The sequence below is a fragment of the Drosophila sechellia genome, chromosome X (genome assembly GCF_004382195.2).
Source record: "Drosophila sechellia strain sech25 chromosome X, ASM438219v1, whole genome shotgun sequence".
NCBI classification, from domain to species: Eukaryota; Metazoa; Arthropoda; class Insecta; order Diptera; family Drosophilidae; genus Drosophila; species Drosophila sechellia.
Window position 1 is genome coordinate 4,976,589 of NC_045954.1, and position 23,102 is coordinate 4,999,690.

Sequence of the window (23,102 nt, forward strand, 5' to 3'; positions counted from 1 at the left end):
ACACATCCACTGAAATCGAACATCAACAACTTCAAAAACAACAACCGAACAATAAACAACAACATAATAATCAACATGAACAACGAAACAGTTCTACCAGGTGAAGCTCAATTCTGGAATTTTCTGTACTTCTGTACCGTACCACTATATCCAATATATATAACATATATATGTTTCCGTTCCACTGTTCATAACGTTTCGTTTCATTTTCTGTGTGTGTGTGCTTACCGTAGTTTGTTGAAAATCAACGTGTACATAAATCATCATCCCCTCCTCTCATTCATCGATTTGTGTATTTATATATATAATATATATGTAAATATAAATACGTGCTATATACTCATTTAAAGTCATTTCGCTCTTCATTCCATTTTGTTCCGTTACGCTTTGTTGAACCGCAAAACCGCAGCGATAAACCGCATAATCTTATTAACTCTGGGGCAAACCCTGGGCGCAACCTCAAGGCCCCCCCTTAAAAACCCCAACGTCAATCCCAGATTTTGCCTTTCCATTGGCTTTTCCTGGTCCCCCACCACATATCCCATTTGAACCCCACATACTCCGTTGTTTCTCACTCAATTTTTTCAATGTGTCATTTGGATAATTGAAGCGAAAGTTGTGTTCACAGCACCGGATCGCACCTTCCTAATTGCTCGCCTGGAGTATTTCCAATACGTTTTTAAATGTATATCACACCACACCATACCGTTCTACATTCCTATGCTCCCTTGTCCTTCGTAAAATGAATAAATTTCTGGTTGCAAAAAAAAAAGAAGAAGAAGAAAAAGAAAAAGGACAAATGAAAAAAAAAAAAAGAAAAAATCAAGAGTTGAAAAGCTGCAAATATTTTTGTGGCACCTTTGGGGCTGCCGGTTGCATTTTTATTTTACATTCGGTGCACAGCTTTTTAATTGGGAAACTTCTCTGCCAGCAGTCGAGTGGTGTTGGGTTTTTGAGGGGCCTTTTCAGGGGCTTTGAGGGGTGTGAAAACCTTGTTGCATTGTTACTAGAGAGCCATGGCAACAACATTGGCGAACACTGGTTTTGACAATCCAACAAGTTGAGGCGATGGCTTAACAAGTTTTGTTTGGGCCCGGGCAAAAGCAGATGAATGAAATTAAAGCGGATTGCAATTCCCACTCACCAGAAGTTGAACTTAACTGGATTACGCTCAGATATTTTGCACACTTTAATGCCAGACATAAAGTGACTCTTCAGGCGATATTTTACTGGTCTGGTATTAAGCCAACTGGAAGTTTCAATTAGTGGGCTTGATGGTTTAAGCTGACTGCACTCTTGAGTAAAGAGTTTTTAAAACGAAAAGTGAAATATAGAAAGTACTAGATATGGGTTATACCTTCAAATAAATAATAGTCATTTTACATCTGGTACAAGGACTTAAGACCGAATGAATTTGGCTTCTTTAATTTAATTTAAAAGTACATGAGACCTTTTTCAGATCGAAAATCATTCATCCAATCATTTTACCATCATAATATACATCCATTTAAGAACTGTGCTATTTACTTACAGAATTTTAGACATAACTTAATCTTAGGCTTAACTTAACATAACCATTACTAGCGTAGCCTAGCCTAGTTATAGTTTTAGTTTTAGTTTAATTTAGTTAAGTGTTAACCCCTAAACATTTGAAGCTAACCTCATGAATACCGGAATGCAATTGTTTGTTTCGTTTCATTTCGTTCCGTTCCATTCCGTTCCGTTGGAATTTGATTTTATGTTCGTTGATTGCCGTTATGCTGTTGCTGCATGTGTTACCTGTTATATCCCAAAATATGTACTACTACTACTACTATCAACATCAACTACAACAACAACAATAAAAAAAAACCTGAAACTCATGTTTAACCGTATGTATACCGAAATCAAATTGATTTTTTATAACCTGCACTCCCTGGCCCTTCTTTAATATATCCACCTGCTTAAACCTCTTTTTGCCTATCCCCAACTACATACTATATCTATCTATCTTATATACACACATACACATACACACACACACACACCCTTCCTTTCCGAGCTACCCCCACAAATTGACTAAGTCACCCAATCAAATTGTGAGAGGACAGCAAAAGTTACTTGACTAATTCCCCGCAGTTGTTCTGTTTCTCGTTTCTTACGTGGCAGCTGCTGGACCACGTCCTCTTCAACCCAGCCCTGTGGATATACACACCCGCCAATGTCCAGGCGCGACTGTACTCCTACTTGGCCACCGAGTTCCTCTCGGACACGCAGATCTACAGCAATGTGAGGAGGGTCAGCACCGTCCTGCAGACAGTGCACACCCTGAAGTACTACTACTGGGTGGTCAATCCGCGGGCTAAGAGCGGCATCATTCCCAAGGGACTGGGTAAGTAGCACTTGGAACAGTGCAAATAATTGAACACGAATGTTCAGCTGTTGCGTATTTAGAAATGACTTAATGATTTCGCTTTTGTTTCCCATCTTCGCCAACAGATGGACCTCGTCCGGCTCAAAAGGACATCCTGGCCATCCGGGCATACATCCTGCTGTTCCTGAAGCAGCTCATCATGATCGGCAATGGCGTGAAGGAGGACGAGCTGCAGAGCATACTCAACTATCTGACCACCATGCACGAGGTGCGTAATCGATTCCCTCTACCCCAATATCTTCTTCCCCATAAAAAAAAAACTTTTTTTTAATTAATTGACATCATGTTTCCCCGCTCGTTTTGGTTTGACTTTCAGGACGAGAACCTGCACGACGTGCTGCAGATGCTCATCTCGCTGATGTCGGAGCATCCCAGCTCCATGGTACCTGCCTTTGATGTGAAGCACGGCGTGCGCAGCATCTTCAAGTTGCTGGCGGCCGAAAGTCAGTTGATTCGGCTTCAGGCCCTCAAGCTGCTGGGCTTCTTCCTTTCCCGCAGCACCCACAAGTGAGTACAGTGAAAGCTGGAGCGCTTAAATCCTCCCACTGGCACTTACTACTGTAATCTAACTCAAACTCTTTACCATTTTCTTTGATTTTCCACCATCAGACGCAAGTACGATGTGATGTCACCACACAATCTGTATACCCTTTTAGCGGAGCGACTGCTTCTCTACGAGGAATCACTATCCCTGCCCACATACAATGTTCTCTACGAGATCATGACGGAGCACATCTCGCAGCAGATTCTATACACACGCCATCCGGAACCAGAGAGTCATTACCGTCTGGAAAATCCAAGTAAGTGACTCGTCGAAAAATGTGATAAATTTTTCAATATTATTAAGAGCATATAAATATAAATGTTCGAATAATGTTTTCGAACAGTTAGCGTTTTTGATTGGTTTTATGATTTTCGTTCCTTTTCTTTAAGCACCTTTTCTGTTTTAATATCTTTGCCCATCCAGTGATCCTCAAGGTGGTGGCCACGCTGATCCGGCAATCAAAGCAGACGGAATCGCTGATCGACGTGAAGAAGCTATTCCTGCAGGATATGACCCTGTTGTGCAATAGCAATCGGGAGAACCGGCGCACCGTGCTCCAGATGTCCGTGTGGCAGGAGTGGCTCATTGCGATGGCCTACATTCATCCAAAGAGCAGCGAGGAGCAGAAGATAAGCGACATGGTGTACTCCCTATTCCGCATGCTGCTCCACCATGCCATCAAGCATGAATACGGTGGCTGGAGAGTTTGGGTAGATACCCTGGCAATCGTCCACTCCAAGGTGTCTTACGAGGAGTTTAAGCTCCAGTTTGCCCAGATGTACGAGCACTACGAGCGCCAGCGAACGGACAATATCACAGATCCTGCCCTGCGACAGGCTAGACCCATCAGCACGATCAGTGGTTGGGAGCGAGAGGAGCTGCATCACCAGCAGAACGGTGGATCTACAGCAGCAGTGGCTCCCAATCAAACGGCGGCTGTCAAAGGTTCTGTTTCGATTGCCTCACTGGAAGATGTGCCTCCGGTGGTTGAGGAAGAGGTGGAGGAACTGGAGCTGGAGGAAGTGGAGATCCAAGAGGGTCCCATAAGCGAAGAAACCGAACCAAAATCGGTGATAGCCAACATTTCCGACGTCTACAACGAGCAACTCAAAACCGATGCCACGTGCAATGGTAATTTGGAGGATGTCAAAGAGGAGGAGCCTGCGCAACAGCAAGCCGGAGACCTGGAGAAGCAACCGGAGCCATCTACTCCTTTGGGAGCTCTCAGGGAAACCCTACAACTTGGTGATGACATGGATGTGGAAGAACTGGAGTTGGCTACCGCCAAGGATGCCCTCAATGCGGAACAGCATGTGTCGCGAGTTCTCCAGGCTTCTGAAGCGGCACTCAACGATTGCAAAATGGCCGTCGATGATGTCCTGCAGGAGTCATCCTCCGTCCTCAAGGACGAGGAGATCGAACTGGCCGTCAACGAGGTCGTTCAGGGTGTGCTCAATAACGAGAAGAAAACGCAATCCCAAGACAACAAGGATAGCAAGGAACAGCCGGGCGAACAGGATGTAAACGTCAGTCTCCTGAACAGCAAGAATCTGCTCAACAATAATAATAATAACAATAACAACAGTCCGAGTCCAACGCCCACAACGGCGACTGCGACGGCGGAGACGGAAGCGCAAACGGAAGTCAATGCCAATGAGATCGTGAGCAGCACAGAGGCGCCCAAGGCGGAAACGGAAACGAGCGTAGCACCGGAAGTAGAAACACCGGAAACGGCCAAGCCAAGCCCCATCGTCCCCAGCCCCGTATTAGCAACCAATCAAAAGACTGAAGATGCAGCCAACAAGCTGAACAACAACGAGAAGCTGGCCGAGATCAGCACGAGTCCCGAGCCACCCGCTGTGGTGGAAACGCCAGAAGCTGATCTTCTTCAGCTTTCCGATTCCGAATCGAAACCGAATAAGGAAACCGAAGCAGAGGATTCGGTTGCGCTGGCCGTTAGAGATATTGTCGAGCAACTCATCGACAAGGTCATCGATGCCACGGAAGCGGAATCGGCCAGCGAAACCAAAACGGAAACTAACAATAATGAGATACCCAAGAAGGAGAAGCAGACGTCAGAAGAGCCTGAGAATGTGGAAACTCCAGAGAGTTTGGCCGCTGCCGCCGAGGAAATTGTCCAAGAGGTTGTGGAAGCAGCTCTCGTAATGGTCCAAGAGGAGAGCCCTCCAGAGGAGCCAGAAGAGAGGGTGAATTCCCAAGAAGAGGCAAATGAAATTGGCAAGGAAGAGGTTCTTCTGCAGCTGGAGGAAAAACCAGCGTCTACTGAGCTGCAGGAAGCAAAGATAGAAGAAGATCTAAAGAAACCAGAAGATCCAAAAGCCGACAGCTCTGTAGAACCAAAGACCCCGAAGCTTGAGGAACCGAAACCCCAGGAAACTGAGCAACAAAAGTCCCAGGAGGTCGCCGAAGAACTACCTCAAAAACCAGAGGAGCAAGTGGTGGCCATTGTCAACCAAGTCCTGGACACTCTGGTAGACGATACGGTCAAGGCGGTGGCAGCTGAGCAAACCACTCAAACATCGCCAGCCCCCGAAGAGCAATCGCCGCAAATACTGGCAATGGAATCACCAGCAGCGTCGGTGCGGGTCAAACCCACTGAGGTGGATTCCACCACCCAGACTACGCCAAAGAACGAGGCCGGATCCAGTCTATTGGTTGAGCAGGTGCAGCAAGTCCTCCTGGAGGATGACGCTCAACAATCAGCAGGCATGACCATCGAAGATGAGGAATACTCTAATCAGCAGGCAGCTGCGGCAGTTGAAAATGCCAACAGCAGCCAATTGGATGCCAATCATTATGGTCCCGGTAATCCAGAATCCAAACAACAGCAACAGCGCTCCAAATCGGGATCGACCCGACCTATGTTCAGTCCGGGTCCAACGCGTCCGCCCTTCCGAATACCGGAATTCAAGTGGTCCTACATCCATCAGCGACTGCTCAGCGATGTCCTCTTTTCGCTGGAAACGGACATTCAGGTGTGGCGCAGTCATTCGACCAAAAGCGTCCTGGACTTTGTCAACTCCAGCGAGAATGCCATTTTTGTGGTGAACACGGTGCATTTGATATCGCAACTGGCGGATAACCTGATTATTGCCTGTGGAGGATTGCTGCCTCTTTTGGCCAGCGCCACGTCACCCAATGTAAGTATAGGTGGTCTAAATTCGGAATCAAATTAGTGAGGTTTTGGTGGGCAATGAAAAGCCAATATAAAATTGGTTTCAAAATGTTTCCTTTCCTTTGCCGCAGTCCGAATTGGATGTGCTGGAGCCCACGCAAGGCATGCCTTTGGAGGTGGCCGTGTCTTTCCTGCAGCGTCTGGTCAACATGGCGGATGTCCTGATCTTTGCCACATCCCTGAACTTCGGCGAGTTGGAGGCGGAGAAGAACATGTCCAGTGGTGGCATTCTGCGTCAGTGCCTGCGATTGGTTTGCACCTGTGCGGTAAGGAATTGCTTGGAGTGCAAGGAGCGAACGCGCTACAATGTGGGCGCCTTGGCGAGAGATGTCCCTGGTGCAGCCCATTTGCAGGCCCTCATCCGCGGAGCTCAGGCATCGCCCAAGGTGAGATATATCCCCTCCCATGATATCCTCTTTTCCGTTTCTAAATCGGACGTTTTGAACAGAACATTGTCGAGTCAATAACCGGTCAATTATCGCCTGTCAAGGATCCCGAGAAGCTGCTCCAGGACATGGACGTCAATCGCCTGCGCGCAGTCATTTATCGCGATGTGGTGAGTAGTAGATATGGCATGGCAAAGATATATATTGATTCGTTGCCTAAACCCTGCGTATTTCCTGCACCATTTCAGGAGGAGACTAAGCAGGCGCAGTTCCTCTCGCTGGCCATAGTGTACTTCATATCGGTGCTGATGGTGTCCAAGTATCGTGATATCCTGGAGCCGCCGGCAGAGCCGCAGATCCAGCGTCAATCGCCAGTGCTGCAACGCACGGCAGGCGGCGGTAAGTGGCAACCAATTGAGCCTAAGATCCACCGACAAAATCCCCGGTTTTGCCCGAAATGCCATATATACATTTATATAGTATATTATACTGTACCCATTTACTAGAGATGATACTTTGTGGGTCGGGCTAAATGAACTTCTGCCGGCGGCAGTCTTTCAGTTTCATTGTGATTTCGTGTTCCGTTCCATATTGTTTTCTTCCACTTGTGTTTCTCGGTTGCGTTTCCTTATCGGTTCGACTTCCGTTTTTGTTTCGTTTCAGATTCAGTTTCCGATTTTGAATTTTGATTTATCTTCTCTTGCTGCACCAAAAACTTCACGCTCGTTTATCGTTTATACCTTTTGGCTCTGTTTTTTGATTCGGCCGCTAGTTAACTGGATTTGTTTTCCTTTACCTATATATATATTTCCTATATATAGATATCTATTTATATATATAAATATTTATTGGTTTTGTTGTTCTATATTATCAATTCGTTCCATTTCTCATCTTGGTTTCGGCTTGTTTCCGCATTTAGTTTTGTGTTCTGTGTTTTTTGAACAGCTGAACAAAGGTTTTTTAATGGTAGATGCCACGCGATGAGAATTTTTTGTCGATCCACCTTAAAGCCCACGACCAAACCACCCCACCAACCACCGCACTTTAACCGCTGGACCCACCTTAATTTCCCTCTAGAACTGCTCCCATGTGCGTGTGTGTGTTCCCTTTCAAAATATATATCACCACCTCTCCCACATAATTATTCCGTATACTGTTCTCCCCTTCACCCACCAATCCACTCCCAACTCCCCTTTTACCACAATCTCTATATATATATATTTATATACATTTATATGCATACATATAATCACTAGCTATTAAGAACACAAAATATCTCATGTCTGTTCCATTGTTGGAGATACTATTCGGTTTTATGTTTCCTTTTCTTTGTTCCGTTTACCGATGATTTCATTTCACGCTGCTTTTTCGGATTTATTGTACAAAAAATACCATAAACTCAACAAAACAAAAAAAAAAAAACAAACAAAAAAAAAAATGAATTTAAACGGAAAACTGATTATGAATCAACCAACGTATACCTCGCCATTGCCTCACAACCCGCCATTTAATATGTGTGTAAATACCATAAAAAAAACTGCAACTTTAGAAGCCGCCAGTGCGCGTCCTTTGTTCCCCCAATGGTCGCATCATGTTTACCCGCAATTCCTGCCCGAATCGCACCAGAATCACAACAGCAACATGCAACACCAGCAGCAGCAGCAGCAACACTACTACCAGCAACAGCAGCAACAGCAGGTTGCCCACAATCATAGCCATCATCACATGACTGCCGCTTACTACCAACAGCAGCAACAGCAGCAACAGCAGCAGCAGCAACACCAGCAAGTTGCTGCAGGACAGCAGCAGCAGCAGCATTCGCCCACTCCTCTGGCCACACATTCGACCAGCTCCTCGGCCAGTTCCACGGCCACATCTCAGCCAGCGTCGAGCTCCTCGCTCTCCAGTCTGGCATCCCAGAGTCAGCAGCAATCGCATCGCCAGCTGCACAAGCAGCAACAGCAGCCACATTACCATCCACATCAACCGCACTATGGATTGATCAACGGGCACCAGCAACATCCGCAGCTGAATGGTAAACATTATGCGGAAAATGGATCGACAGCGGGATACCATCCGCATTCGCATCCACATCCGCACGGTGGTTATATGCGAAATGGTGATTCGTCGACTGTGCAACAGAATGGTATGCCGGACTATCAGGCAGTGGGTCTGATGAATGGTCATGGCTCTGGTGGAACGGGTAATAACAATAACTCCAGCCTGATGAACAACATGCGAAATCTGCGAAATGGCGGAGCTAACTCATCATCTTCGCCACCGCCGGGAAGCCATCAAGGTATCCCAGGTGTTGCAACAGCGGGAGCTGTTAATGCAAATGCTGCTGTTGGTGTTGGCATGGGCGGAGCCGTGGGTGTGGGCATGGGGGGCGTGCCAGGGGGCTTGGATGGAGGCGTGGCCTACAAGACGAGCAACATAAATAATAATTATCGCTACAATGGACGCAACGCATCCGCTGGAACAGGTATCGCTCGTTCGACTGTCGTAGAGTTTATCTAATTCAAACTTCGCACATCTGCCCAACTATCTGTGTGGATCTGTATACTTAAATGTGTATTCTATCTATATGTCTGTACATCTTAGCTAGAATGCCAGGTTCCACATGGAAGGTCATCGTAAATTTATTGAATGCGTAAATTAGGGTTCAGAATTGAACTAAAATTTAAGAATTTAAATAGTTATATTTCCTTTATTATGACTATCCCAGTGGAACAAGGCTATTGAACTTAGCTGCTAGATTGTTGCTCACTTTCTTGCCTTTCCTTGCGATTCGTTACGATTTGATTAGTTTTCTCTTTTCATTTTTGTCGTTTCACTTGCCTTTCATTTCCTTGACTTTCTGTATTCTCGTAGATGTGTGTGTATTTATATATAAACAATATAAAGATATGTATAATAAAACACATCCGTCCACATACAAAAACACACTGAAATGTACTGAGACATGGATTTATGTAAATATTCTAAGCCAACTCTTTGTAGTGATTTTTACCTATTCGTTGGATGTGTGATTGTGTGTGTGTGTGTGTTTATGAGTGTGGTCTTGTGTCTGTGTTGCACACAAACACACACACTCATTCTTTAGGGTTTAATAGAATGTTCCTTTTCCGCCTTCTCTTTGTTTCGCTTTTAATTGGTTTTTACGAATAAATTCATTCTCGCTTCAATTCAAAAGTTGAATTTTACGAAGAAGTAACTTAGAATTTATAAACATTACCCAGCTTTTTATTTTAAGTGTGAGCTCATCGAATGTATTAAGTAAATTATTTTGCATTTTCGCCTGCTCAATCTCGGCAGTTTTCCTTGATCATTTTACCCAGTTTCATCCTATAATTTTCTGCTGCACACTGCACCATCAACTTTTATTTGAAATTTGAAACAATCATAGTTTCTAGCTTGGAAAATGTACATTTCGATGCTGGTTTCCGAAAATGTTGCTTTCAACTGTTAATTGCCTTTTTGAGGAGGTGTTTTTTAATTGGGGTTCTATCTTCATCTAATGTGTGTGTGGAAAATGGCAAAAATGATGTAATGGCTAGCCCACAAAATTCTCGGCCACACTACGGTATCCAAATATGCTTTCAAAAACTGCAATCTATCTTTGTAAAACTCGCACATGCACACAGTGACAGCTAGAAATTTTTTGACATGTTCGGAGCTCGAGGATGTTCTTCCTCTTTCTCTTTTACCCTGGCTACTGCTGCTGCTGCCTTTTTTCCTCGTCATTTTTGTGCTGTCAGCTGAAATTCATTTCATTTATCTTCATTTGCAATACACTCGCACACACACACACACATAGGCAGAGCCGAAAGCTGGAAAACACCACCCACTTTCCCACCGGCAATGAAACATAAATCGTTAATTCTACATTTTATGAAAATGAATTACACGAAAATTATACAATTTGCCATTCATACACATGGCTCTGTGCCTGTGTGTTTGTGCCTGTGTTCCTTTGCCTGTGTGAGTGGGCAAGCGGGCAAGTGTGAGTGCGCATAAAACATTTCGCAGACAGGCCATAAAACGGCATTCGGCACGCCTGCATTTTAAAAATTGTAAAAATTGTCATTGGACATGGTCAGGGAAAAGACCGTGCAAAAGAAAGCTGGGAAAACACGAAAAATTGGATGCCAGCAGCTGGCTTTTCTTTTTTTTTTTTTACTTGAACATTCAAAATACTCTGTAAAGCGAAAAAGTTCACTTGAAGAACTGGTCACTTAAATCACAAGTAAATCTGCCTTCAAAACAATAGTTTCTATACCTGAAAATAACAATCATATTTTGTTTAGCATTATTTTTCCTGCATGTTCAGCTTTAAGGAAATAATCAAAGGACATTCACTGGCCATAGATCCTTTTAACACGGCATTGCGGTGCAACAACAACATTTCCATTACGAAATTAATGGCAGCGACAAAAATGTAAATTAGTCTCACCGAAAAATACGAAAAACGAACACACAACAGACTGGGAGGGAAAAACTTTGGTATAATTTATGAATGGACAAGAGGGAAAAATGAACAAAAAAAAGTGGGAACAGTTTGTACAACTGTTGGAGCCGATAACACGCTCCGACTTCTGTACAAAAGTAATTTGTGACCAGCTCTCTTTGAACCTGTCTGTGTGTGCGTGTGTGTGTGTGAAAGTGGTAGTAAGGGCGTGGCAGTGCATGAAAATAATTGCAAAATTAAACCGAAAAAAAAATTATAAAAAAAAAATGAAATTACCGAGTGAGGGAGGAAAACCGGAGGCACGAAAGTGTGGCATACTTAACAGGGTCCACGAAAGAGATGGGGCGAATGAATGAGGCTATAGACAGAGACAGAAAGCACGTGTCTTCCCGGGACAATCATAAATTTCAATTAAGCCAGATCAGGACATGGCCAACAGTTGAACAAGGTTAATTTGCGGATAAAAGCCAGAGAGCCAAGTCCAGGAGAATCGTACAAATTATTAGCTTTTGTCTGCACAGGCAAGCAAATGGGCGGCACTTTGGAAACTTGGTGTTTCTCTATTCTCTGTATTTCCGAAAGATTGGATTACGCGCAGTGCGCTTTCATCGCTCCACACACTGATTATTGCAAAATGTAGTTTGAAATATCTACTAAAAACCAAGGAAATGAAATATTCATATTTTTCTACGCACCGATATGCTTAATCCTCTACAACACCTCTGTGTGTGTGTGTGAGCTTAAGTTTGTTTTACATTTTTCGTTCTTCGTATATTATTTGATTTCAATTCTTCAGTTTGTTTACAGCTTCGTAAAGTAATTTCAACAGATTTCTACTCTAGTATTGTATTGTAACTGCAACAACAAATAACGAATAACAAATTTTGAGTAACATATACAAATCACAAAATTCAAATGCTAATCTCTTTATTATCGTTTCATTTTTTTGCGTCCATTTTTGTGTGCTTTTTCCCAGGTGGTCGTCAAATCCAGGATAGTGACTACGAAATAATTGTCGTCGATGAGAACAATCCATCGGTTTTGGCGGATAATGATTCACATTCCAGTGGACCACCATCCATAAAGGTGAGTTGTTATATTCATTAAAAATTAGGGCTAATTAAAACAGAGTATTTTAAATACAGAGAAAGAACGTTTTAAAAGAAAGCAAAGCAAATATTTTGCAAATTCTCCTTTAGAGAAGCTTTGAAAGTGCCCTTTATTAATACTACACTTCTTTGAAATTTTAATATATTTTTTTTGTTGAGATGTGTGTGTATGAAAGAGTGTTGCATGTATGAGCGTGGCAAGATTATGTGTTCGAGTGTGTGCATCCTTGATTAGACTTAATTCATAAGGTAAATGCCAACGAAAAAAAAAAAAAAGCCAAAACTAAATTTCATTTGCATGTGCAACGAAACTAAATTATTTGTATGCAAATCAATCACAACGAAAAATGTCACAGGCCAACCAGACAGCAACAATAGCAACAACAACTACTACAACAACAACAACAACAACCCATATTAACAACAACAACACTAAGACAACAACATCAATCGCTCCAACAGCAACAATTAAAATTCAGCAACAACCATTGTCACCACCAAAGCCGTTGGTGCCACAAAAATTGCCAAAGGTAAAAAGATCCCAAAAAGCTAGAAAAAAAATACAGATCAAAATCAGCAACAATTATTGCAACTGCAACAACAACAGCTTTTGACAGTCAGAAATTAAAAAAAAAAAAAAAAATTTGCCCACCCACTGCACCAATTTGATAACAAAAAGAAAAAACACACGTACAGCTACAAATACATTTGACGCACTCGAAAAACACCCGAAATTTCTGTACATTAAAAATGAAAGCTCACATTTCGGTTTCATTTTTCATTTTGTAGCCTTTCATTCATTGCATTTTGATTTTGTGTCTGTTTTGCCGTAGAACTTTAATTGCTGTCCCAAATTGTGTTGCCTGTAGCCATTGTTTAACCATCGTACTTTTGTCTGTAATTTGGTTAGCCAGCATTTGCGTCAGTTTTGCCAATCGCAATTAAATACCATAAATTTCGATTGTAATTTCAATAAAAAATGCTTTACAAATTATTAGTTGCAATCTATATGGGAATACGATTTTCGTAGATACATATATCGATTTTATGCTTTTTAAAAAACAGCTTATTTCATTTCATTTGAAAGCTACCGTTATGGGAATAATAGTTTTAATGTACTTAACCCTAATCGAGGCTTTATGAAATGAGCTAAATGTCAATAATTTTCGTAATGACTTATTCATTAATATTATCCAATCACTATTTTGCTCTGATTTGACATTTAAATGTGTTACATTGATTTCTTGGCCATGAGCTTGCAATTAAGTTGGATCCATGTTTCATTTTGTAATCTCCACCGAAAAATCAAGGCACTTAATGAGTCGCAAATGCACGCCCAGCCACCCAAAGTGCTGATAAAACCACCTTGTGGCGCCTGAAAGTATGCATCATTGTGTGTGTGAGTGCTTGTGATTTATCCCATTTGCGTTTGTATATGTTAATGTCTGCGTATGTCTTGTGCAATTAGTGATACATAGCTGTAAAACACACACTCTTACACTTAAACTCACTCTCACATAGAGCACTTCTTGGCTTTTATCGCTTTTTTGGGGTAAGCCCCGGAGACCCCACCGTATATCCCACCCCACACCCGCACACCCTAATGAACTACTACTACACTCGCATTATTTATGCCCCACGCTCACTCACACACACACGCACACACCCAGTGATTAGCTGTCATTTGTGTGTGTGTGCGTGTGAGTGCTAAGTGCAATGCTACTTCGCTCTCGCTCTAAGGACATCCTCCCTCGCACGTATAATACGTATACCTCCCCCCTTAATGAATGCGTGCATATATCACAGTTGACAAGATTGGAGACCCCGGAATGAGGCATTGGTTTTGGGTGGTGCGTGAGGAGACCAGGCGGCGGTGGGAATTTGTGGGTGCTCAACTAGGGATACGGACACCGCAACACTCGTGAAATCGAGGGCAAACAAAGGCGATTGATTTCGTGCTGATGACAAGCTGATGCCACACGCAACAGCTGGTGTGGGGCTTGGGGTTTTCCGCAATTCTAAAATCACCCTAAAAACCCCCAAAATCGCACCATAAAAGTACGTATGGTTCTCCCTTGAACGGACGAAATACGGACAAAACGGACACTCGTTGGTGCCTGACAGCTGACATTACGCTTAACAAAATTTGTCATATGCTATGCGTGTTTCATTCCTCACCATTCCGCATCGTTTCATTTCGGTGCGTTCCATTTCGCTTGCCTAATGTCTTGTATTCTACCAAAATCAGTGGGTTCGAGTGAATCTGGACTACTTTTATGCAAATCACTTGACAAACTGTCGCCGCCATGGACGCCGATGAGTGACAGTTGTTGAATAAACAGGGGAAACCGAAGGGACGTTTTGGGGGCAAAACAGGATGGCGAACGGATAGGCGTTGGGGTTTAGGTGGCGATCCCGGGTCGAGAGTTGATGACAAATGCATGTGTTGACAAAACGGACGGACGGGGGCAGTGCTGCTTGGGAATTTTGATTTATAGTCCAATGTGCATAATTAATGTGCAAATGATAGGCATACATCAAGACCCTCGCAAACACGGCTCGCATCAGAACGCCCACACACACACATCCACAAGCGAAAGAGTGAGGTGGCCTGCACTGAAAGTATTATGGCAATGAAGTTTAGAAAATCCTTATCAACTACAATGTGAAATAGTATTTGTGTATTTTATATTACGAGTGCTTAGATAGTTGCACTTTTTCCAAACTTCATTGCCGTATCTGTACTCTATTTCGCCGAGTGTAGTAGAGGAAAACCCACGTCCGAAATTGGGGACCCATTTGATTGCTCTTCTACCGAAGTCCATGCATATTTTGATTGCCTACTTATTTTCATATCTCCTTTCCCCCCACTAAAAACCAAAAACAAAAACCGAACAAAATCAAATCCCAGAGCGTTGACTCGGATGTGGGCTCCCTGAACATGAACTCCACGGAAAACGAAGTGCCCGAAGTGGAGTCATCCAGCGAGATCCTAATCGATGACCACAAACCGAGTCACTCGAACGACGAAAGCTGGACGGATGTGAATCTCAACGAGGATGCGGCCGTTCAGGCGGCAAGTGCCGGAATAGTTGTGGGTTTGGTGGATAACGGAGGTAATGTTATATCCGACAAACACGATCTGTCCCATCACAACCAACAACAGCAGCAGCAGGCGGGAATCATTGGTCAGCAGCAGCAACATGGATCACTTGGTCATTCGGAGCGGGGTGACAAGCCCGATTCGGAGATTTCGGTAGTGCGAGTGCCTGATGGTTATGGTGGTGCTGGTTCCGGTGGCGTGAATTCCGGACAAGGTCAGGGCGTTCCACCCAATCAGCGTCCTCGTCCCGAGGAGTTGCCCATGAAGGCGCCCGCCTTGGTGGCCCAGCTGCCGCTGACCACACCTTCGCGAGAGGCCAGTCTCACCCAGAAGCTGGAAATCGCATTGGGGCCAGTGTGTCCGCTGCTCCGTGAAATCATGGTGGACTTTGCTCCGTTCCTTTCGAAAACCCTAGTAGGCTCCCATGGCCAGGAATTGCTGATGGAGGGCAAGGGTCTGACGACCTTCAAGAACTCGCATTCCGTCGTGGAGCTGGTCATGTTGCTCTGCTCTCAGGAGTGGCAAAACAGCCTGCAGAAGCACGCAGGATTGGCCTTCATTGAGCTGATCAATGAGGGTCGCCTGCTTTCGCACGCCATGAAGGATCACATTGTTCGGGTGGCCAATGAGGCGGAGTTCATTCTCAATAGAATGCGAGCGGATGATGTCCTCAAGCATGCCGACTTTGAATCGCAATGTGCACAGACCCTTTTGGAGCGCAGGGAGGAGGAGCGAATGTGCGATCACTTGATAACCGCCGCACGTCGCAGGGACAATGTGATTGCCAGCCGTCTCTTAGAGAAGGTACGAAACATCATGTGTAATCGCCACGGAGCCTGGGGCGATTCCAGCTCCACATCCAGTGGTGGCGCCATCGTTGGAGCGGTGCAAAAGAGTCCTTACTGGAAGCTGGATGCCTGGGAGGATGATGCCAGACGTCGGAAACGGATGGTGCAGAATCCGCGCGGATCCTCGCATCCACAGGCCACACTGAAGGCGGCTCTGGAAAATGGCGGACCTGAAGACGCCATCCTGCAGACTCGCGACGAGTTCCACACCCAAATAGCCGTCTCGCGGACTCATCCCTCGGGTCAGCACAATGGTGAGCTACTGGACGACGCCGAGCTCTTGATTGAGGATCGCGAGTTGGATCTGGACCTCACGGGTCCCGTCAACATCAGCACCAAGGCGAGATTGATAGCACCCGGTCTGGTGGCACCCGGCACTGTCTCAATAACCAGCACTGAAATGTTCTTCGAGGTGGATGAAGAACATCCCGAGTTCCAGAAGATCGATGGCGAAGTTCTCAAGTACTGTGACCATTTGCACGGCAAATGGTACTTCTCCGAAGTGAGGGCCATCTTCTCGAGGCGATATCTCCTGCAAAATGTGGCCCTCGAGATCTTTTTGGCCAGCCGTACGTCCATACTATTTGCCTTTCCCGATCAGCATACGGTCAAGAAGGTAATCAAGGCCCTGCCCCGTGTGGGAGTGGGCATCAAGTATGGGATACCGCAGACGAGGAGGGCCTCCATGATGTCGCCCCGTCAACTGATGCGCAATTCGAACATGACCCAAAAGTGGCAGCGTCGCGAGATAAGCAACTTTGAGTATCTTATGTTCCTGAACACGATCGCCGGCAGGACGTACAACGACCTAAATCAGTATCCAATCTTTCCGTGGGTGCTGACCAACTACGAGTCCAAGGATTTGGATCTCAGCCTGCCGTCGAACTACAGGGATCTGTCGAAACCGATTGGCGCCCTGAATCCATCGCGCAGAGCCTATTTTGAGGAGCGTTACGAGAGCTGGGACAGTGACACCATACCGCCCTTCCACTATGGTACGCATTATTCCACGGCAGCATTTACGCTGAACTGGTTGGTGCGCGTGGAACCGTTTACCACCATGTTCCTGGCCCTGCAGGGCGGCAAGTTTGATTATCCCGACAGGCTGTTCAGCTCGGTGTCGCTGTCCTGGAAGAATTGCCAGCGTGATACATCGGATGTGAAGGAACTGATACCAGAATGGTATTTCCTGCCCGAAATGTTTTACAATTCATCGGGCTATCGACTGGGTCATCGCGAGGATGGTGCCCTGGTGGATGACATTGAACTGCCACCCTGGGCCAAGAGCCCCGAGGAATTCGTGCGCATCAATCGCATGGCACTGGAGTCGGAGTTCGTGTCCTGCCAGCTGCACCAGTGGATCGATCTGATCTTTGGCTACAAGCAACGCGGTCCCGAGGCCATTAGGGCAACCAACGTGTTCTACTATTTGACATATGAGGGCAGCGTTGACTTGGATGGCGTTTTGGATCCGGTGATGCGCGAAGCGGTCGAGAATCAAATCCGCAACTTTGGCCAAACGCCTAGTCAACTGCTGATGGAACCGCATCCGCCGCGCAGCTCTGCGATGCATCTATCGCCTATGATGTTCAGTGCGATGCCGGAGGATCTCTGTCAGATGCTCAAGTTCTATCAGAACTCACCAGTCATTCACATCTCGGCCAACACCTATCCGCAACTGTCGTTGCCATCTGTGGTCACGGTAACGGCGGGTCATCAGTTTGCGGTGAATCGATGGAACTGCAACTACACCGCCTCCGTCCAGAGTCCCAGCTACGCCGAATCGCCCCAATCGCCGGGTTCCAATCAACCACTGACCATCGATCCAGTTCTGGGTGAGTTAAACTAGGTCATACGAGTAGGACCTTCTGGACAAAGTATAACCGATTAATTGTCATCCTCAGCTGTTCATGGCACCAACAACAATAGCAATGCGGCCAGCCGACGTCATTTGGGCGATAACTTTAGCCAGATGCTCAAGATACGCTCCAACTGCTTTGTTACCACAGTGGACAGTCGGTTCCTAATCGCCTGCGGATTCTGGGACAATAGTTTCCGGGTCTTTGCCACCGAAACGGGTATGTTGCGATTAGCTAATATCGCTTCATTGTTTCATTTGAGCATCTCACTTTAAAAGCTACTTCATAACATCCAAATTGTTTCATTTTTTTTTATTGTTACAGCGAAAATCGTGCAGATTGTATTCGGTCACTTTGGCGTGGTGACGTGCATGGCACGTTCCGAGTGCAACATCACCTCAGACTGCTACATAGCCTCCGGATCGGCGGACTGCACGGTGCTCCTGTGGCACTGGAATGCCCGAACCCAGAGCATTGTGGGCGAGGGCGATGTGCCCACACCTCGGGCCACCTTAACGGGTCACGAACAGGCCGTGACATCGGTGGTGATTAGTGCCGAGTTGGGTCTGGTTGTCTCTGGATCATCAAGTAAGTATAAACTATTGTGGAGACGTAAGAGAAAGGAATGGCACCGAAAAGGGTTATCTCTTTCCAGATGGACCCGTACTTATCCATACGACTTTTGGCGACCTGCTGCGCTCACTGGATCCACCAGCGGAGTTCCATTCCCCGGAACTGATAACCATGTCCCGCGAGGGCTTCATTGTCATCAACTACGATAAGGGCAATGTGGCCGCCTACACCATCAATGGCAAGAAACTGCGCCACGAGACGCACAACGACAATCTACAGGTTAGTTCTTTTCCATTTTTGTATAGAAAAGTAAATATTTCCACAATCAAAAAGCTACCAAACCATTAATAACCTACTGTTTTCATGAATAAACTTGGATTTTTTTTTTTTGCTATTTTCAGTGCATGCTACTGTCGCGCGATGGTGAATACCTGATGACCGCCGGTGATCGCGGCATCGTGGAGGTGTGGCGCACCTTCAACCTAGCACCACTTTATGCCTTCCCCGCCTGCAACGCGGGCATCCGATCTTTGGCCCTCACCCACGATCAGAAGTAAGTGAAATGCAATAGTCTCTGCAAAACTCATTCAATTCAAATTCAGGGGATAATTCTCGTAGGAGGTTCAATCAAAAGCGGCTTAAATTGGTTTTAACCCTGTATTCACTTCACTCGTTCCCCTTTCTTCCAATTCTTACTCTACTGTAGATACCTTCTGGCCGGACTTTCGACGGGCTCGATCATAGTATTCCACATCGACTTCAACCGCTGGCACCACGAGTACCAGCAGCGCTACTAAGTTTGGACACTTCAACATTGCAGTAACCCACGACTCGCCAGTTAACAGAGGCCAAGGAAGCGGAACCGGAAGCGGAAAGTGAAACAGAAACGGAAATAAAATATAAAAAACGATCGCAAAGCAACTACAAAGTACTTACAAAAAAAACGGCGCAAGGAGGGCGAAGCGGTTTTTTTCTATACAGACCTTTACAACTCTAGGCTAGTAAGCAAAACTATGTTTTTTTTTTGTCTAGTATTAATTGTGCATTAGTGTGTGTTTGGCCAATGAAAGCCAGTCAAAAAAAAAATTAACAAAAAAAAATAGAGAACGGAACAGAACAGAAGATGCGAACATTTTTTTTTACTAGAGTTAACGAAATGTATGTTAAGTTATGGCAAAATGGAGGAGGGCAAAAGCAAAGGTAAAACAAGTAGAAGGTGATGTAGAAGGAGGAGAAGAAGGAAGCTGGCGGCTTAAGTAAGTAGTTGAAATAAGACAAATGAAGTTAGTGTTTATAAAACGCAATAAGCAGTTAATAAATCTAAAAGTAAATCAACCTAAAGCTAATTCCACATGCATTATAATACCAACGTAGCAAAAGTTCTCATAAAAGTTTAAACAAAACAAAACGAAACGAAACGCTGCGCAACGCAAAGATAAAGGGAGAAAATAATGAAACTAAGCGGCCAAAAAACGAGAAGACGGTAGAGAAAGCAGAAAGCCAATTTTTAATTATAGCGTTAGTTCTTCGTGACAAAAACACACTCTTCGAACACAGACACTCCATAACCATACACACACACACACAAACACAAGGTAACCAAGCAAGGACAATGCCAAGGCAATAAAGCTGATAAATGGAGCGGAAAGAGGAGGGCAGAAGAAGCAGGAAACGGAAGTGATGCAAACAGCGGATACGAGATATTTTAGTACACACACGCATATGCATTTGTAGCTAACTAACACACTCAACTCCAAAAAACGCTAACTAAAATCTAAACAACAGCTAAATTATCAACACTGCTGAGAGCCACAGAAAATAATAAATAAACAAGATATATATATATGTATGTATATATATATATATATGCATCCGCCAACGGAAGCGGAATATGCAAAACTTATCCAAGCGAAAGGCGGCGATTTCGTTTTTCGTTCTCGTTCCACAAATATCACGCATACGCCATGCTGCACCGCACGCTAATTTCGAAACGAGAGCGAAAACAAATAAATACAATCGATATAAAAATATGGTCTATATTCGTTTTTTGTACTCTTTTTTTTCGTTGTTGTTGTATTTTTTTATCCTCTTCCGTTGATTGTTGTTTGTATTTTTTCTTTAGGCACTATTCTATTCATTAAGTAAAAGTGAGAAAATTTTCAATTGCGTCCAAAAATTAGCCTACTACCCAAGATCCCAATTGGCTTCCTCGAAACAAAACCAATCAATGTACGTCCAGGCTGAGGTGTTTTATATATGTATATAATGATATATATATGTATAATTTGACCGCAGATTCTGCCTTTGATTTTCCCAAGCGATTCGCAAACCGAAAATAATTCAAAAAACCAAACAATCCATCCATGGCGCACCACTCTGGCACTTACCGATTAGATTTGTATATAAAGACGAGAGCTAAGGCAATTACTATAACCATACTTCAAGTATATATAGAGTTTACGGCTAGAAACGAACACATTCGGTTGTAAAAGCGCAAAAGCGATACAAATTGAATCAAGTCCAGCTAAAAGAAACCCTCCCCCCAAAAATAATTGGAACTCAAATATATAGGTATCGTAAATGTATGTATATGTTGTGTGGAGCTAGAGATTAATCCTGTTTTCCAAGCATACAACTATAGGGAAACTGAATTTTCTCCAGCTTTATTGTTGTGTCTTGGCCCGATTCGATTTTGTGCTCGAAGGAAATAAAATAAGACAGCTGATTTTCGATTAATTCGCATCTATTCTTTTCTCAGGATTTAAACATTCCAAATTTATTCCCATTGAAACAGAATAAAACTTAATTCGCTTTTAGTACAGACTCGATTTTTCCACTCTCTGTGTGTACATATTTAAAAAGCATTATGCAAATAGCAGCTAAAACGACACAAAAAACAAAAAAAAAAAAACAAAAAACAGGAACCCAGGCAAATGCAAAAATTAAATAAACATTTAATAATAGTACACGCGATTTTTTTTTTGTGTCCACGAGAGTTAATTAAATACCGTAGCGAAGCGAAGGTGACGAATAAAATTTACAACTATTAGTAATTTAAATGTTGTACATAAATCCATGGCGAACTGTCCTAAGAGTAATGTATTTTTAAAGCCCACTACAAAAAAGCCGGAAGCAAAGCATTCGAACGGAAGAAGGTAGGACGAAAGGAATTCAAATCAAATCAAATTAAAGGAAACGCAATGAAGCGAAAGCGGGAAACTTGAACTCGATGAGAAAGTCGAGGCGGAAAACTCTCAATCTCGGAGCAGTAACTACATTTTTTTATGCACACAACCGTGTGTATCTATATACGATATGGGATAAAAAGTTTAGCCATTAACCGAAATGATACCGAATATTTGAATATTAACTGCGGACGCCAACAATTTTTAATTACGCACTTTTTATAGAACTTAGCGAGGATGAAAAGTGGGAGACGGTAGTCGTATTAAACAAAACATAAATATAAATAAATAAATTACATAACGTTTTTATTAAAAAAAAAAAAAAAACAAACAACAAAAATGGCTGACAATTTTAAATTTATACAAAACGAAGACTTTACAAAAAGTCAAGTTATAAATGAAGGAAAAATACAAAAACAAAAAACCAACAAAAAACAAAACAAAAATAAGAAAGAAACAAAAAATATTTAAGAATTTACTTATGCACGGGCAAGAATTATTTCATATAATTATTTACACAGGCGGAGGTAGGAATTTTAAAATTAGAGAATAAACCCAAAAATCGCAGGCAAAGTTAAAGCTAAAAGACAGGCACACAACACACAAACACACACACACTCAATCGAAATCGAAATATATATATATATATAGATATACATGTGTGTATATATTTTGTCAACATTGTTAAATAGCATGCTAACAAACAAATGAGAGCCAAAAACAACAATTTAATCTATTCCGCAGCAGCAACAAAAGCAAAAGACAGCAAAATACGAAATACAAAATACAAATTACTAACTAAAATAACAAATTACAAAATGCAAAATACAAAATACATAAAGAGATAAAGCTACGAAATAAATGTTCATTAATATTGCTAAACAAAAACCCATTTATATATATAGATATATATAAATAAAAAGTATTTTTTTTTTTTGCAAAATGCGTGCGTTGAAATTAATAAAAGCAAGCGAAAATTAAACACATTAAATAATAAACAAAGGCGGGAAAAGATAAAGCGAAAAGCGATGAAGCGGCAGAAAAGAGAGGTCAAAAGGTTAGCTAGCGCGGGGCGAAGGGCAAACAATTTATGCATATTAAAATTAAATTTAAAATACGCTACAATTCTAACGAAATAAGTTTACACACGAAGAACACACACTCACACCACATTCCCTCCTCCCTCCCGTTCCCACCCACTCCCCTCCACCCACAAAGAGGAAAACGTACACAACTAATAATAATTAAACAGAAATAAAAACTAAATTGCATGGAAGTAATTAAAGGTCGCGCGTTGAACAAGCGTTGAAGAAAAAATTTCAAATTAAATTTAAGCTACAAATTTAACAAGCGAAAGTGAGCAAGCATTAAAACAAAAAAAATAACAAAAACGAAACCGAAACAAACCAAATTAT

General features: G+C 43.3%; 1 protein-coding gene across 12 annotated transcripts in view; it reads left to right on the forward strand.

Moving 5' to 3' along the window:
- LOC6612435 (neurobeachin) overlaps positions 1–22,096 on the forward strand; it is a 159,074-nt gene extending 136,978 nt beyond the window's left edge. For 3 of the 12 annotated variants that reach the window (XM_032724624.1, XM_032724625.1, XM_032724626.1), the window contains exons 15-31: positions 2,119–2,371; positions 2,479–2,621; positions 2,730–2,920; positions 3,023–3,213; positions 3,381–6,118; positions 6,225–6,539; positions 6,602–6,709; positions 6,788–6,938; positions 8,089–9,024; positions 11,987–12,096; positions 12,476–12,649; positions 15,031–17,905; positions 17,975–18,148; positions 18,254–18,517; positions 18,585–18,781; positions 18,904–19,055; positions 19,209–22,096. In XM_032724624.1, the coding sequence (XP_032580515.1) occupies positions 2,119–2,371; positions 2,479–2,621; positions 2,730–2,920; positions 3,023–3,213; positions 3,381–6,118; positions 6,225–6,539; positions 6,602–6,709; positions 6,788–6,938; positions 8,089–9,024; positions 11,987–12,096; positions 12,476–12,649; positions 15,031–17,905; positions 17,975–18,148; positions 18,254–18,517; positions 18,585–18,781; positions 18,904–19,055; positions 19,209–19,299 (9,063 nt within the window). In that variant the 3' untranslated portion in view covers positions 19,300–22,096. The remainder of the gene's footprint in view (positions 1–2,118; positions 2,372–2,478; positions 2,622–2,729; positions 2,921–3,022; positions 3,214–3,380; positions 6,119–6,224; positions 6,540–6,601; positions 6,710–6,787; positions 6,939–8,088; positions 9,025–11,986; positions 12,097–12,475; positions 12,650–15,030; positions 17,906–17,974; positions 18,149–18,253; positions 18,518–18,584; positions 18,782–18,903; positions 19,056–19,208) is intronic. The other 9 variants (XM_032724627.1, XM_032724629.1, XM_032724631.1 and 6 more) reach the window with 7 other exon arrangements.
- Positions 22,097–23,102: the final 1,006 nt, after the last annotated feature.